General features: G+C 64.0%; 1 protein-coding gene across 3 annotated transcripts in view; it reads left to right on the forward strand.

Annotated features, from left to right (window-relative positions):
* Nucleotides 1-12,550, forward strand: part of GPLD1 (glycosylphosphatidylinositol specific phospholipase D1) — a 24,019-nt gene extending 11,469 nt beyond the window's left edge. Inside the window, exons 12-28 of one of the 3 annotated variants that reach the window (XR_013812948.1) lie at nucleotides 1-102; nucleotides 715-780; nucleotides 1,593-1,716; nucleotides 2,293-2,432; nucleotides 3,014-3,200; nucleotides 3,448-3,558; nucleotides 4,123-4,197; nucleotides 4,274-4,430; nucleotides 5,062-5,203; nucleotides 5,946-6,051; nucleotides 6,127-6,220; nucleotides 6,326-6,502; nucleotides 7,760-7,920; nucleotides 9,622-9,648; nucleotides 9,752-9,802; nucleotides 10,340-10,613; nucleotides 10,654-12,550. Coding sequence is in view for 2 of the 3 variants with exons in the window: in XM_079761188.1 (XP_079617314.1) it covers nucleotides 1-102; nucleotides 715-780; nucleotides 1,593-1,716; nucleotides 2,293-2,432; nucleotides 3,014-3,200; nucleotides 3,448-3,558; nucleotides 4,123-4,197; nucleotides 4,274-4,430; nucleotides 5,062-5,203; nucleotides 5,946-6,051; nucleotides 6,127-6,220; nucleotides 6,326-6,502; nucleotides 7,760-7,920; nucleotides 9,622-9,648; nucleotides 9,752-9,802; nucleotides 10,340-10,426 (1,807 nt within the window). In the remaining variant the exon portion in view is untranslated. Of the gene's footprint in view, nucleotides 103-714; nucleotides 781-1,592; nucleotides 1,717-2,292; nucleotides 2,433-3,013; nucleotides 3,201-3,447; nucleotides 3,559-4,122; nucleotides 4,198-4,273; nucleotides 4,431-5,061; nucleotides 5,204-5,945; nucleotides 6,052-6,126; nucleotides 6,221-6,325; nucleotides 6,503-7,759; nucleotides 7,921-9,621; nucleotides 9,649-9,751; nucleotides 9,803-10,339 lie in introns of all 3 variants that reach the window. The other 2 variants (XM_079761188.1, XM_079761189.1) reach the window with 2 other exon arrangements.
* Nucleotides 12,551-12,597: the final 47 nt, after the last annotated feature.

Raw genomic sequence — 12,597 nt, forward strand, 5'->3', positions numbered from 1 at the left:
GGAGCAGTTCCAGGACTACTTCCTCGGGGGCCTGGACGACATGGCCTTCTGGTCCACCAACATCTACCGCCTCACCAGCCACATGCTGGCCCACGGGACCCGGTGGGCACCTGTCCTCCCACCCACCGCCGCGTCTCCTGACCTCGCGTTTCCTGTGCGCACACTCCTGCGCTCCCTGAGCTCCGCCGCCGCCTCCGTGAATGGGCAGGCGGGCCCACCCGCCGGGGCTGCTGGGAGGGGCCCCGCCGCTCGGCGCTGCTGTCAGAAGGGAGTTTAGTTTGACGGGCGGGGTTTGAACCCGTGGCCACAGGGGGATGGCCTGCATGTGTCTGTTTTATAAAGTTCATGTGGCTCACATGGTTGAGCGTTGACCTATGACCCAGGAGGTCACAGTTTGATTCCCGGTCAGGGCACAGGCCCGGTTGCGGGCTCCATCTCCAGTGTGGGGCGTGCAGGAGGCAGCCGGTCCATGATTCTCTCTCATCACTGATGTTTCTATCTCTCTCTCCCTCTCCCTTCCTCTCTCTGAAATAAAACCAACAACAAAGACTAAAAAGCAGACCTTAGCCCTTCCCCGGCGTCTGAGCGGGTTCCTGGGCTCAGGGCAGCTCAGCGGTGCAGGGCAGGGAGGCGGCTGTGGGCCTGGGTAGCTGTGGGGGCCCCTCAGGCGCTCCCCCCCCCCTGGAGGAGGCCTGACCCCTGGCTGCCCCGCAGGGACTGCAGCCTGCCCGAGAACCCGCTGTTCATCACCTGCGGCGGCCAGCGGACCGGCCCCCAGGGGTAAGTGGCCCCGCCTGGCTCCGAGCGACATGCTCACCGAGGGTGTGCGCAGACATGAAGGTGAGAATTGTAGACAGACTGACAGAGGCCAGGTCAGCCCTCCCAGCCGGTGGGTTTAGAGCGGAGTCACGGGGCGGGCTGTGCACGAGTAAGGCGCTCAGTAAAGTGCACGCCAGTCTGCTGCTCAGTCACCATCACGTGGGAGCGAGTGGTATTAGTGAATCCGCTACTGTTGTCATCACTCGTAACCTTTACCCAGGCCTCACCCTTACCCTTGACCCAGACCTCACCCTTACCCTTGACCCAGACCTCACCCTTACCCTTGACCCAGACCTCACCCTTACCCTTGACCCAGGCCTCACCCTTAACCTTGACCCAGACCTCACCCTTAACCTTGACCCAGGCTTCACCCTTAATCTTGACCCAGACCTCACCCTTAACCTTGACCCAGGCCTCACCCTTACCCTTGACCCAGACCTCAGCCTTAACTTTGACCCAGACCTCATCCTTAATCTTGACCCAGACCTCACCCTTACCCTTGACCCAGGGTTCCATTCGGGACAAGGTCATGTACCTCGGTTGCAGGCTCCTCCCTGGCCCGGGCCCTGGTCGGGCGTGTGCAGGAGGCAGCCCATCGATGTGTTCCTCTCACATCGCTGTTTCTCTCTCCCTCTGCCTCTCCCTCTCCCTAAAACCAATGGGAAAACACCCTCGGGGGAGGAGTCACAGCCACGACATGGGCTGGGAGCCTGTGGCTAACTCGGCGGCGTTCTTCACCTCATGGTGGTTTCCCGGGCCTGCTCCTCTCTCAGCAGCTCCCACGCGCAGAAGAGCGACTCCCACCGGAACCTGACTGCCTCCCTCACCACGGACGCCGCCAGGCACATAAACTACACGGCGAGGGGCGCCGTCTTCAGCGTGGACTCCTGGACCTCGGTGAGGAGCGCCCACTGTTTGTGGAGAGAGGACCCCCGGCCCTGCCCTGGGCGTCACGGGCTGTGTGACGCTCCCTGAGAGTCACTCGTGCGTGCCAGGCCCCCGACCCTCGGCCTCCAGTCTGGTCTGTGCCAGAGCCGCAGGCGGGAGGGCGAGGCGGGCGGGAGGGCGAGGCGGGCGGGAGGGCGAGGCGGGCGGGAGGGCGAGGCGGGCGGGAGGGCGAGGCGCGGGCGGGAGGGCGAGGCGCGGGCGGGAGGGCGAGGCGGGCGGGAGGGCGAGGCGCGGGCGGGAGGGCGAGGCGCGGGCGGGAGGGCGAGGCGGGCGGGAGGGCGAGGCGGGCGGGGGGGCCGCTGGCCGGGGGAATGGATGGAGGCCCCACGCGGCGGCTCTGGCTGCCTGGGTCCTCGTTCGGCCTCGGCCTCCCTTGGGCGCGCTCAGTTGTTCCCTGGACTCGGGAGGGTCCAGCGCGTGGTCCCGCCAGGCTCCCGTCTGCTCTGTGTCGGCAGGACCCACGCTGGGGGCTGCTGTGCCCCACTCACACAGGGGGCCTCCCCATCGCCACGACTCTCGTTCCAGGACTCGCTGTCCTTCATGTACCAGACCCTGGAGAGGAACCTGCGGACGCTCTTCACGGGCAGCTCCCAGCGGCCGCGGAAGCACGTGGCCAGCCCCCTGGCGTCGTACTTCCTGTCCTGCCCCTACGCGAGGCTGGGCTGGTGGGTGCGCGTGTCCGGCTCCGTGTCCCTGTCCCTGTCCCTGTCGTTGGACCGATAGAATGAGCGGCCCCTATTGCCCTGTCCATTCGTCCTCGTCAGCGTTGCCTTGGTTACGTGGTAGTAACGCTAAGACGCCTCCTTCACGTCCATCAGGACGCGTGTACGAACCTCAGGGAGTTGCCCCACGCGAAGGGCTGGAGCGCACGGGTGCTGTCGGGTCCGTGTGCGCGGGGACAGGCGGTCACAGGTGTGGGGAGTGACGGTGTCAGAAGGAGAAGTGCAGACAGTGGTGTGGTGACGGGAACAGTGTAGCTTCTATTTTTAAAAAATATATTTTTATTGATTTCAGAGAGGAAGGAAGAGGGGGAGAGAGAAACATCAGTGATGAGAGAGAATCACTGATCGGCTGCCTCCTGCACGCCCCACACTGGGGATGGAGCCTGCAACCTGGGCATGTGCCCTGACCGGGAATCGAACCCTGACCTCCTGGTTCATAGGTCGACGCTCAGCCACTGAGCCACGCCGGCCGGGCAACAGTGTAGCTGTTAGCAGACACCAGGCGGGCTCTCTCGTCCCCGCAGGGCGATGACCTCGGCCGACCTCAACCAGGACGGGCACGGCGACCTGGTGGTGGGCGCCCCGGGCTACAGCCGCCCCGGCCACGTGCACGTGGGGCGCGTGTACCTCATTTATGGCAACGACCTGGGCCTGCCCCCCCTCGACCTGGACCTGGAGGCCGAGGCCCACGGGGTCCTGGAGGGCTCCCAGGTGAGGCCGCGCTCCCGCAGGGCGCTCCTCAGGCAGGTTCCGGGGGAGGGCTGGGCTTTGGTTCTTTGGAGTTCACACGGGCCCAGGGACTTCCAGACCTTTCCATCCTGCGCTGCCCCATCTTCCTGTGGCGCTGGGTCAGGCCACCCGGCGGCGTGCCGCGGGCGCTGCGGGTGTTGTGTGTGGGCGCCGCGGCCGCCTCGGGCTGTCTGAGCCGAGGCTGAGCCCAGGGCTCGCTGCCCCTCAGCCCGCAGGCCGCTTCGGCTCCGCCCTGGCCGTGCTGGACTTCAACAGGGACGGGCTGCCCGACCTGGCCGTGGGCGCCCCCTCCACGGGCTCGGAGCAGCTCACCTACAAGGTAAGGCCGGGGGGGATGGAGGGATGGAGGGATGGATGGGGGGCCGAGCCCCTGGCAGCAGCAGATGGTCAGATGAGCCGGCCCGGCGTCCGGGTGGGTGATCTGGGGCGCTCCCTTCGGTCCCTGACGAGGTCTCGGGTCCCTGGCGCGCCTGCTCCTGCCTCCTGCCTCCTGCCTCCTGCTTCCGGCCAGTGCTTTGCCCTCGAGGTGAGGGGAGGGGAAGGTGACAAAGTCCAGGCCCTGGGGCTCCTGAGGGGCTCAGACCCGCCGGCCAGGCTGCTCCTGCCCGAGCCCTCCCCTCCCCGGTGCTGCCGTCCTAACTGCTGGGCCTCGCCCACGGGGCGGGGTCCTCGCATCCCGCCGAGCGGACCCTGGGCCGGCGGAGCCAAGGCCGCGCTGCTCCGGGGCTGGAACAGCCTCGTGGGAGGGAAACGCCAGGCGACCGTCGCCCCCGCAGCCGGGCCCAGGCCGCTGTCCCCACGGGAGCCTGCCCGAGGGACGGACGGACTGCCTGGTCCTCCCGCTCTCGCCCCGCCCTCACGGCCGCCGGCTTGTCCTCGCCAGGGCGCGGTGTACGTCTACTTCGGCTCCAAGAGAGGAAAGCTGTCCCGGGCCCCCGACGTCACCATCTCCTGCCAGGTATGTGGCCCTCGGCCAGGGGGGCCCTGGGGCGGGCGTCCCCCGTCGGGTGAGGACACGTGGCCTCGTTCCCCAGGACACGTACTGCAACCTGGGCTGGCGGCTCCTGGCGGCCGACGTGGACGGAGACGGCGCGCCCGACCTGGTGCTCGGCTCCCCCTTCGCGCCGGGCGGCGGGAAGCAGCGGGGCATGGTGGCCGCCTTCCACTCCGGCCCCCGCCGACGCCACGGAGGTAGTCCCTGCTCGGCCCGGCCTCTCCTCCTCACTCCACGTCCTCCCGTGGAGTCCCGCAGCCTCCCCTACAGGTGCTCTGGGGGGGGGGGGGGGTACGCGGGGTCCCCGAGGACAGGGAGACCCGGCATCTGGGTCCAGGTCCAAGGCCAGCGGCTCAGCCTTCGTCTCCCAGTGACAGAGCAGGGACACCACAGCGCCCGAGGCGGGCCTCTCTGTAGAGCGTCCCCCGCCGCGGCGTGAGCTGCTCTTCCTGCGGGACCTGCGAGCCCCTCTAACCCGGGGCCTGGGACACGGGTGGGGGGTGTCTGAGAGCTCTGGGAGAAACCGTCCGCCATGACCTACAGAGGGCCGCCTGTCCTCCTCCCCGCCTCCCTCCCTCCCTCCCTCCCGGCCTCCCTCCCTTCCAGCCTCCCTTCCCTCCCAGCCTCCCTCCCTCCCTCCCTCCCGGCCTCCCTCCCTTCCAGCCTCCCTTCCCTCCCAGCCTCCCTTCCCTCCTGGCCTCCCTCCCAGCCTCCCTCCCTCCCTCCCGGCCTCCCTCCCTTCCAGCCTCCCTTCCCTCCCAGCCTCCCTCCCTCCCTCCCTCCCTCCCGGCCCCCCGGGTAAAGCGAGGGGCTCCCTGTCCTGCGCAGACAAGCTGAACGTGGAGGCGGCCGACTGGCAGGTGAGGGGCGAGGAGGACTTCGCCTGGATGGGCTACTCGCTCCACGCCGTCCACCTGGACAACAGGACGCTGCTGCTGGCGGGGAGCCCCACCTGGAAGAACAGCAGCAGGTGAGCCGGGCGCTGCGGGCCCCTCGTCCCCTCGTGGGCCCGGGAGACGCTGAGGCTAGGCGAGGCCGCAGGTCCTCCGCAGGGTGAGACGTGTGCTCGGGGCCAGGGCTGCCCCTGCGAAGGGCCGCGCCTCCGGCTCCGCGGGGCCCTTCTCTCGGCTCCGGGTGCCGCGCGGCAGGGCGGTGTCTCCAGGCCTCTCCCTGGCAGGCCCGGCCTGGCCTTCCCTCTCTGCCGCCCTGGTGTCCCTCCCTCCCGCCCCCGACCACCTCACTTACTTTGTGTTCATCCTCACCCGAGGACACGTCCCATTGAGTTTTAGAGAGAGTGGAAGGGAGGGGGAGAGACAGCGATGTGGGAGACACATCCATGGTTGCCTCCCGCACGCGCCCGACCAGGGCTGGGGCTGGAGCCGGCACCGACGGCGTCATTTTACCTTCATCTTCTCCGTAAAGACTCTGCCTCCAACTCGGGTCACAGTCCGAGGAGCCGGGGGCCAGGGCTTCAACACATGGATTTGGGGGACAGAGGTCAGCCGGCCTGGCGGGCAGCCTGTCCTTCTGTCCGTCGGGCAGGTGGGGGGCCTTGTATCAGAGGTCCCAACCCAGGGCCTCCCTCCCCGACGGCCGCTCTGAGCCTGTGGTCGCCCAGACGGACCCAGGTGCGCAGGGGGACCTGGCGGGGGACCCGAGCACCTGGCCAGCTCCCCCCCGGACCCCCCTGTGCCCCGTGTGCTCCCTTCCAGCCTGGGCCGCCTGTTCCACTCGCGGGACGAGAAGCAGAGCCTGGGCCGCGTGGACGGCTACTTCCCGCCCGGCCGCCAGAGCGCCTTCTCCATCGCGGGCGACAAGGTAGGGCGCCCTCCCCCGGACGGGGCGCCCCGGGAACGGTGTCCCAGCCGGCCTTTGACTCCTGACCTTCCCCAGGCGATGGGGAAGCTGGGCACCTCCCTGTCCAGTGGCCACGTGATGGTGAATGGGACGCGGACGCCGGTGCTGCTGGTGGGCGCCCCCACGCACGGTAGGTCACGCGGACGGGAGCCGACGCGGGGCTGGGCGTCCCCTCGGCGCTTTACCTCCTGTGCCGTGTCCAGAGCCCGGCCCCGAACGGTGTGGTTCGTTCCAGACGACGTGTCGAAGATGGCCTTCCTGACCATGACCCTGCACCAGGGCGGGGCCACCCGCATGTACCAGCTGAGCCCCGCCGCCCGGCCCGCCCTGCTCAGCACCTTCAGCGGAGACCGCCGCTTCTCGCGCTTCGGGGGCGTCCTGCACCTGAGCGATCTGGATGGTGACGGCTTAGGTAGCTCCTTCCAACACGGTCCCCGCTGGTCCCTTGGGCTCTGCCTCTCCACTGACCCCTGGTGGCCACGGCCGTGAGGTGCTGAGTCAGGTCCAACCGGCACCAGGGGTACGTACAGAGGGAGCGGCACCTTTCATTTTTTCAATCAGCAATAAACCCAGCGGCGACGATACCGCCACTGCGCAACGCTGGAGCTCCACTTTTTTAAAAACACATTGTTATTGATGTCAGAGAGGAAGGGAGAGGGAGAAACATCCATGATGAGAGAGAATCATGGATCGGCTGCCTCCTGCACGCCCCGCTCTGGGGATTGAGCCTGCAACCTGGGCATGTGCCCTGACCGGGAATCGAACCCTGACCTCCTGGTTCATAGGTCGATGCTCAACCACTGAGCCACGCCGGCCGGGCTGAGCTGTATTTTTTTTATATGTATATGTATATGTATAGGTATATGTATATGTATATGTATATGTATATGTATATGTATATGTATAGGTATAGGTATAGGTATATGTATATGTATATGTATATGTATATGTATATGTATATGTATATGTATAGGTATAGGTATAGGTATATGTATATGTATATGTATATGTATAGGTATAGGTATAGGTATATGTATATGTATATGTATATGTATAGGTATATGTATATGTATATGTATAGGTATATGTATAGGTATATGTATAGGTATAGGTATAGGTATATGTATATGTATATGTATATGTATATGTATATGTATATGTATAGGTATATGTATATGTATATGTATATGTATATGTATAGGTATAGGTATAGGTATAGGTATATGTATATGTATATGTATATGTATACGTATACGTATACGTATAGGTATAGGTATATGTATATGTATATGTATATGTATATGTATATGTATATGTATAGGTATATGTATATGTATATGTATATGTATATGTATATGTATAGGTATATGTATATGTATAGGTATATGTATATGTATATGTATATGTATAGGTATAGGTATAGGTATAGGTATAGGTATATGTATCTTTTTATTGATTTCAGAGAGGAGGGGCGCGGGAGAGAGAGAAACATCAGTGAGAGTGAGCTGCACCTTTTGAAGGTGGTGGCGGGTGATGTCAGCTGTGGACGCGTGGTCGGCAGGAAACCGGGGCTCGGCTGCGTGACGTCGGCCTGGCGCCCGGGGGCGGGTCCGGAGCGGGGGCAGCGGGGCCGGGGAGTGGGCGCTTCCCGCTGGTCTCCCTGTCACAGACGAGGTCCTCGTGACCGCCCCCCTGCGGATCGCGGACATGACCTCGGGGCTCATCGGGGGCGAGGACGGCCGCGTCTACGTCTACAACGGCCGGCGCACCTTCTCCGGCGACGTGACGGGCAAATGCAAGTCCTGGACGTCCCCGTGCCCAGAGGAGAAGGTAGTGTTCTCCGGCGGAGCGCGACCCGGGGGCCAGGCGGCTCTGCGGGATCACGGCCCCCTGGCCCGCACCGCCTTGGCTGGAACCGAGTCCCAGTCCGGACACGGCCCTCGGCTGCGTTTTGTAGGCCCAGCCGCCTCGTTCTCGCCCCGCAGCATCTGCCCCGCAGCTCGCCCCCGGGACCTGGCACCCCTGAACCCTGGTCAGCCGCCGCTGCCTGGCTCCGCCCACTGCGCCAGCTCCCCCCTCTGCGTCCTGGCCCACCGCCTTGTTTCCTGGGCCCACAGCTCTTGGCCATTCCTATTTTCCAATTTAAAAGTTATTTATTTATTTTTTAAAAAATATTTTTTTAAATATATTTTATTGACTTTTTACAGAGAGGAAGGGAGAGGGAGAGAGCTAGAAACATCAATCAGCTGCCTCCTGCACACCCCCTACTGGGGATGTGCCCACAACCAAGGTACATGCCCCTGACCGGAATCGAACCCGGGACCCTTGAGTCTGCAGGCTGACACTCTATCCACTGAGCCAAACCAGCCAGGGCTAAAAGTTATTTTTTAACTTGAAAAATTAATGAAAGTTTGTTGTAAAAATTTACACAAAATGGTACAAAGGAAAATGAAAGGCCATCTACCCAGAGTTCCACTCGGCAGAGATAAGGCCTGAGAACCCCTAGGATTTTTCCCTAGAACTTGATCTGTCGAATCCACATCAAAGCTACTGGCTCGGCGTCGGGCCCTTTACAGGGAGACAGGAGAGCAGGGAGGCTCCCGGCACCGTGGGCGCCCAGAGCAGATGTGAGCGCAGCCCTCCCAGCCAGCCACACTGCGCGCACCTCCCCCTGCTGGCCACACTGTGCGCACCTCCCCCCGCTGGCCACACTGCGCGCACCTCCCCCCGCTGGCCACACTGTGCGCACCTCCACCCACTGGCCACACTGCGCGCACCTCCACCCACTGGCCACACTGCGCGCACCTCCACCCACTGGCCACACTGTGCGCACCTCCACCCACTGGCCACACTGCGCGCACCTCCACCCACTGGCCACACTGCGCGCACCTCCACCTGCTGGCCACACTGTGCGCACCTCCCCCCGCTGGCCACACTGTGCGCACCCCCCCTCCCCTGGCCACACTGTGCTCCATGCCACACACAGCGCCGCGTGTTTGCTTTACCTGCCAACGTACAGCACGTTCCGGTGCCTCCCCAGCGTCTCATATGATATGTCTAGTGGTTGTCGTGTATTTTATCTGTAGATGAGCCGTAGTTCCTTTAGCCACTGTTATAATATTCACATTTAGACACTTCTACGCATGTATTTTTCTTTTTTAAGTATAGTTTTATTTATTCCAGAGAGGAAGGGAGAGGGGGAGAGAGAGAAACATCAATGATGAGAGAGCATCATGGATCGGCTGCCTCCTGCACCCCCCACCCCCCACCCTGCCCTGGGGATGGAGCCCGCAACCCAGGCCTGTGCCCTGACTGGGAATCGAACCGTGACCTCCTGGTTCATAGATCATGCCAGCTGGGCCACACGTGTGTTTTTCTGGCCTGCATTCCTCTGAGCGGGCCTCCTGGTGTCAGGGAGCACACGCGTTTTAAGGCGCCTGCGGAACGGGAGGCGGCGCGTCGGGTAGACCTGGCTGAAAGCCCCGCGTGAACGTGGAACGCTGAGTCTCCCTTCCTCTCCATGTCTTTCAGGCCCAGCACGTCCTCGTTTCCCCGGAAGTAAGTACCGCAGACGTGAGGGAAGCTGTGGGGCCCTGCCCCTCCTGGGAGCTGGTCCGCGTGGGGGCGCGTCTCCCAGGGCCCCCGTCACCCTTCTCCGCAGGCGAGCTCGCGGTTCGGGAGCGGCCTGGTCACCGTGCGGTCCAAGGACAAGGTGGGGCCAGGGCTGGGCTCCGGCTGGGGTTTGGGGATGGCCTCGTTCAGACGGGATTTTGTTTTTACTTGGGAAAGAGAGGAGCACCCCTCACCTCACACACAGCCCCCCCACCCCACCCCGGGGGAGAGCTCCCCAGGACAGGTGGGGCTCACAGCTCTGTCCCTTCAGTGGCCGGGGAGCGCGGGGCTGAGGGCAGGGAGCAGAGCCAGGGCGAGGCCCCACCTGAGCTGCTTCTGCCGCCCCTGGTGGCTGGGGCAGGGCACGGGCTGGGTGCGGGCGGTCCCATGGTGGGCTGGGCAGGGCACGGTGTGGGTGCGGGCGGTCCCCTGATGGGCTGGGCAGGGCACGGGCTGGGTGCGGGCGGTCCCCTGGTGGCTGGGGCAGGCACGGGCTGGGTGAGGAGCGGTGCCCTGGTGGCTGGGGCAGGGCACGGGCTGGGTGCGGGCGGTCCCTCTGGGCCCCAGGAGGGCAAGGCAGCCGAGGTCCCGGCCCCTGTCTCGGTCCTCTGACGATGAGCGTGCTCTGTCTCCCCAGAACCAAGTGGTCGTGGCCGCGGGAAGGAGTTCTCTGGGAGCCCGACTGGCCGGGGCGCTTCACGTCTACAGCCTGGACTCGGACTAAAGCCCTCCCGTGTGCCCCCGCCCCGTGGACTGCGGGAGAACCTGCTGGGAGGAGGTGAGGCTCCTGGGCATGGAGACACGAAACGGCACGTCCGACCGCGCCACCAGCACGCGGCATCGTGGGCACCGCCGCTCACTCCTGCCCAAGGTGACCCCCAAGACAGCACGTGGGCTCACTCCTGCCTAAGGTGACCCCCCAGACAGCACGTGGGCTCAGTCCTGCCCAAGGTGACCCCTAAGAGAGCTCGTGGGCACCCGGCACACGGGAAACTAACGCACGGTGGCCGACAGATTAAATGCTCACCGCGGTGATTCTGAGTGGAAATGCCGTCTGGGGTTTGTCTCACTAACACACATCTGCACTTAGAAGTTTAACTCAAAATTACCTTTATCTCAAGCCATCAGCACACATTCCCTCCCACATCCTGGCAGTTTCTGGTTCACATGTTTTTTGCCATGTTTGTGCAACAGCGTTCTTCAGGGCGAAGAGGCGGGACTGCTTGGGGCCTAACAGACCAGCTGTGACGGGAGGAGCGGGGTGAACGCGGGCTCCACCCATTAGACCGCCTCCACGGGGTCACGCACGTGAACCCGAAGCTTACACTGGGATTACACATGGCAGCCCCCCGAACGGCTCTGCACAGCTCGGGGCACCTCAGCAGGACAGCCTCTCGGTGGCTGTGGCCGCGGCCTGTGCAGCGGGCGGGGCCTTCCTCCGAGGCGGCCTCCCGTCGGCGCCCGGGGCCTGGCGCGTCCTCGACGCAGGCCTGCTCACTGCCTCCCGTCGCCGCGCGTTCGGTGTTCTAGCACCTCCTTCCACAGAATCGTTGGCGCTCGGCCCATTTCAGCTCAGAGCTGAGCCTGTCCGAGTCGGGACAGGTCAGTGTGAGGGCACCGCGGTCTCCGGGCAGGGCCGCTGACCCCCGACACCGGGCTCGCCGCCCACAGGAGCCCCTTTCCCAGCCCTGTGAGGTACGTGCACCATTCCCCTCTTACCCGGGACACGATGCGTCAGAAAGCCCCCTCCCCAAAGCCACGAGCACACCCCGGAAGGAAGCACCCATCGGTTCTACGCCTGGTCAGACCGAATTCTGCTCTGGCGGCCAGCTCCCTGCACAGCGGAGGGCTGACCTGTTAGAGGAACAGGCCACGCCGGGCGCAGAGCCCTGACCGCGAGGCCCGAGCCTCTGCCCACGGGCGACCTCTGCTCTCCGCACGGCAGAGGGGAGCGCGAGAAACTTCACTGCCTTTCACATCAGCTGGGAGACAGCAGTTTATTCCGATCACCAAGCCACGTACAGGGGCCTGAGCCGCCGCCTCCCAGTGTCCTCCGGAGTCGGAGCCCAGAGCACGGGGTGCCTGCGACGCCCCCCGACGCTGCCTGCAGGGCTGCTCTGGATGAGGGCTAGGTTAGGGCTAGGGTGAGGGCTAGGTTAGGGCTACGGTGAAGGCTAGGTTAGGGCTAGGGTTAGGATTAGGGGAATGGTTAAGGCACAAGGAGCTGAGCCGCTGGGCGGAGGAGCTGAGATGGCCCGGCACGGGTGCTGGTGAAGAGGGGAGGCTGTAACTGTTTTGAGGGACACAGGACGGGATCTGGGCTCCCCTGGTGGGGGGCTATGCTGGCCTCCAGATCGGGGTGGCGCCCTAGAAAGCACGTTTTAAACACCCACCCAGGAGGTGAGGAGCAGGTCCCGGAATCGCTGAAAACATGGGGCCGGGAAGGCTGGAGCGGGTGGGGAGGCTCGAGGTCGCCTCCCCCGGGCACTGGTCTGTGGTGAATGTTGGCTCAGGCCCAGGGAGGATGGGACCTGAGAGGTGAGGCGGACTGTCCTTAGGGCGGCTGCCTTAAGCTCTGGGCAGAGGGCTAGGGCACAAGATGAAGGTCAGGGCTAGGGCTAGGGCTAGGGTAAAGTCGAGGCCCAGGGCTAATGTTAGGGGATCCCTGCCTTGAACCTCCAGAGACAGGAAAGGTCGGGGCATCGAGGACGGCAGCTCTGAGGCGAATAGCCATCAGCCGCCTACTCTGACCCGCGCTCTGGTTGAAAGCGAAGGGGACGGCAGAGCCAGCGCGTCTCCCCTCCTGCAGCCCGGGGGCGCCCCACCCCCACCCCCACCCCCACCAGGAACCACCAAGCAGCGAAGAGCCGGGAACTGAGGAAATTCTTTTTAGCT

The sequence above is a fragment of the Cnephaeus nilssonii genome, assembly GCF_951640355.1.
Source record: "Cnephaeus nilssonii genome assembly, chromosome: 21".
Classification (NCBI taxonomy): domain Eukaryota; kingdom Metazoa; phylum Chordata; class Mammalia; order Chiroptera; family Vespertilionidae; genus Cnephaeus; species Cnephaeus nilssonii.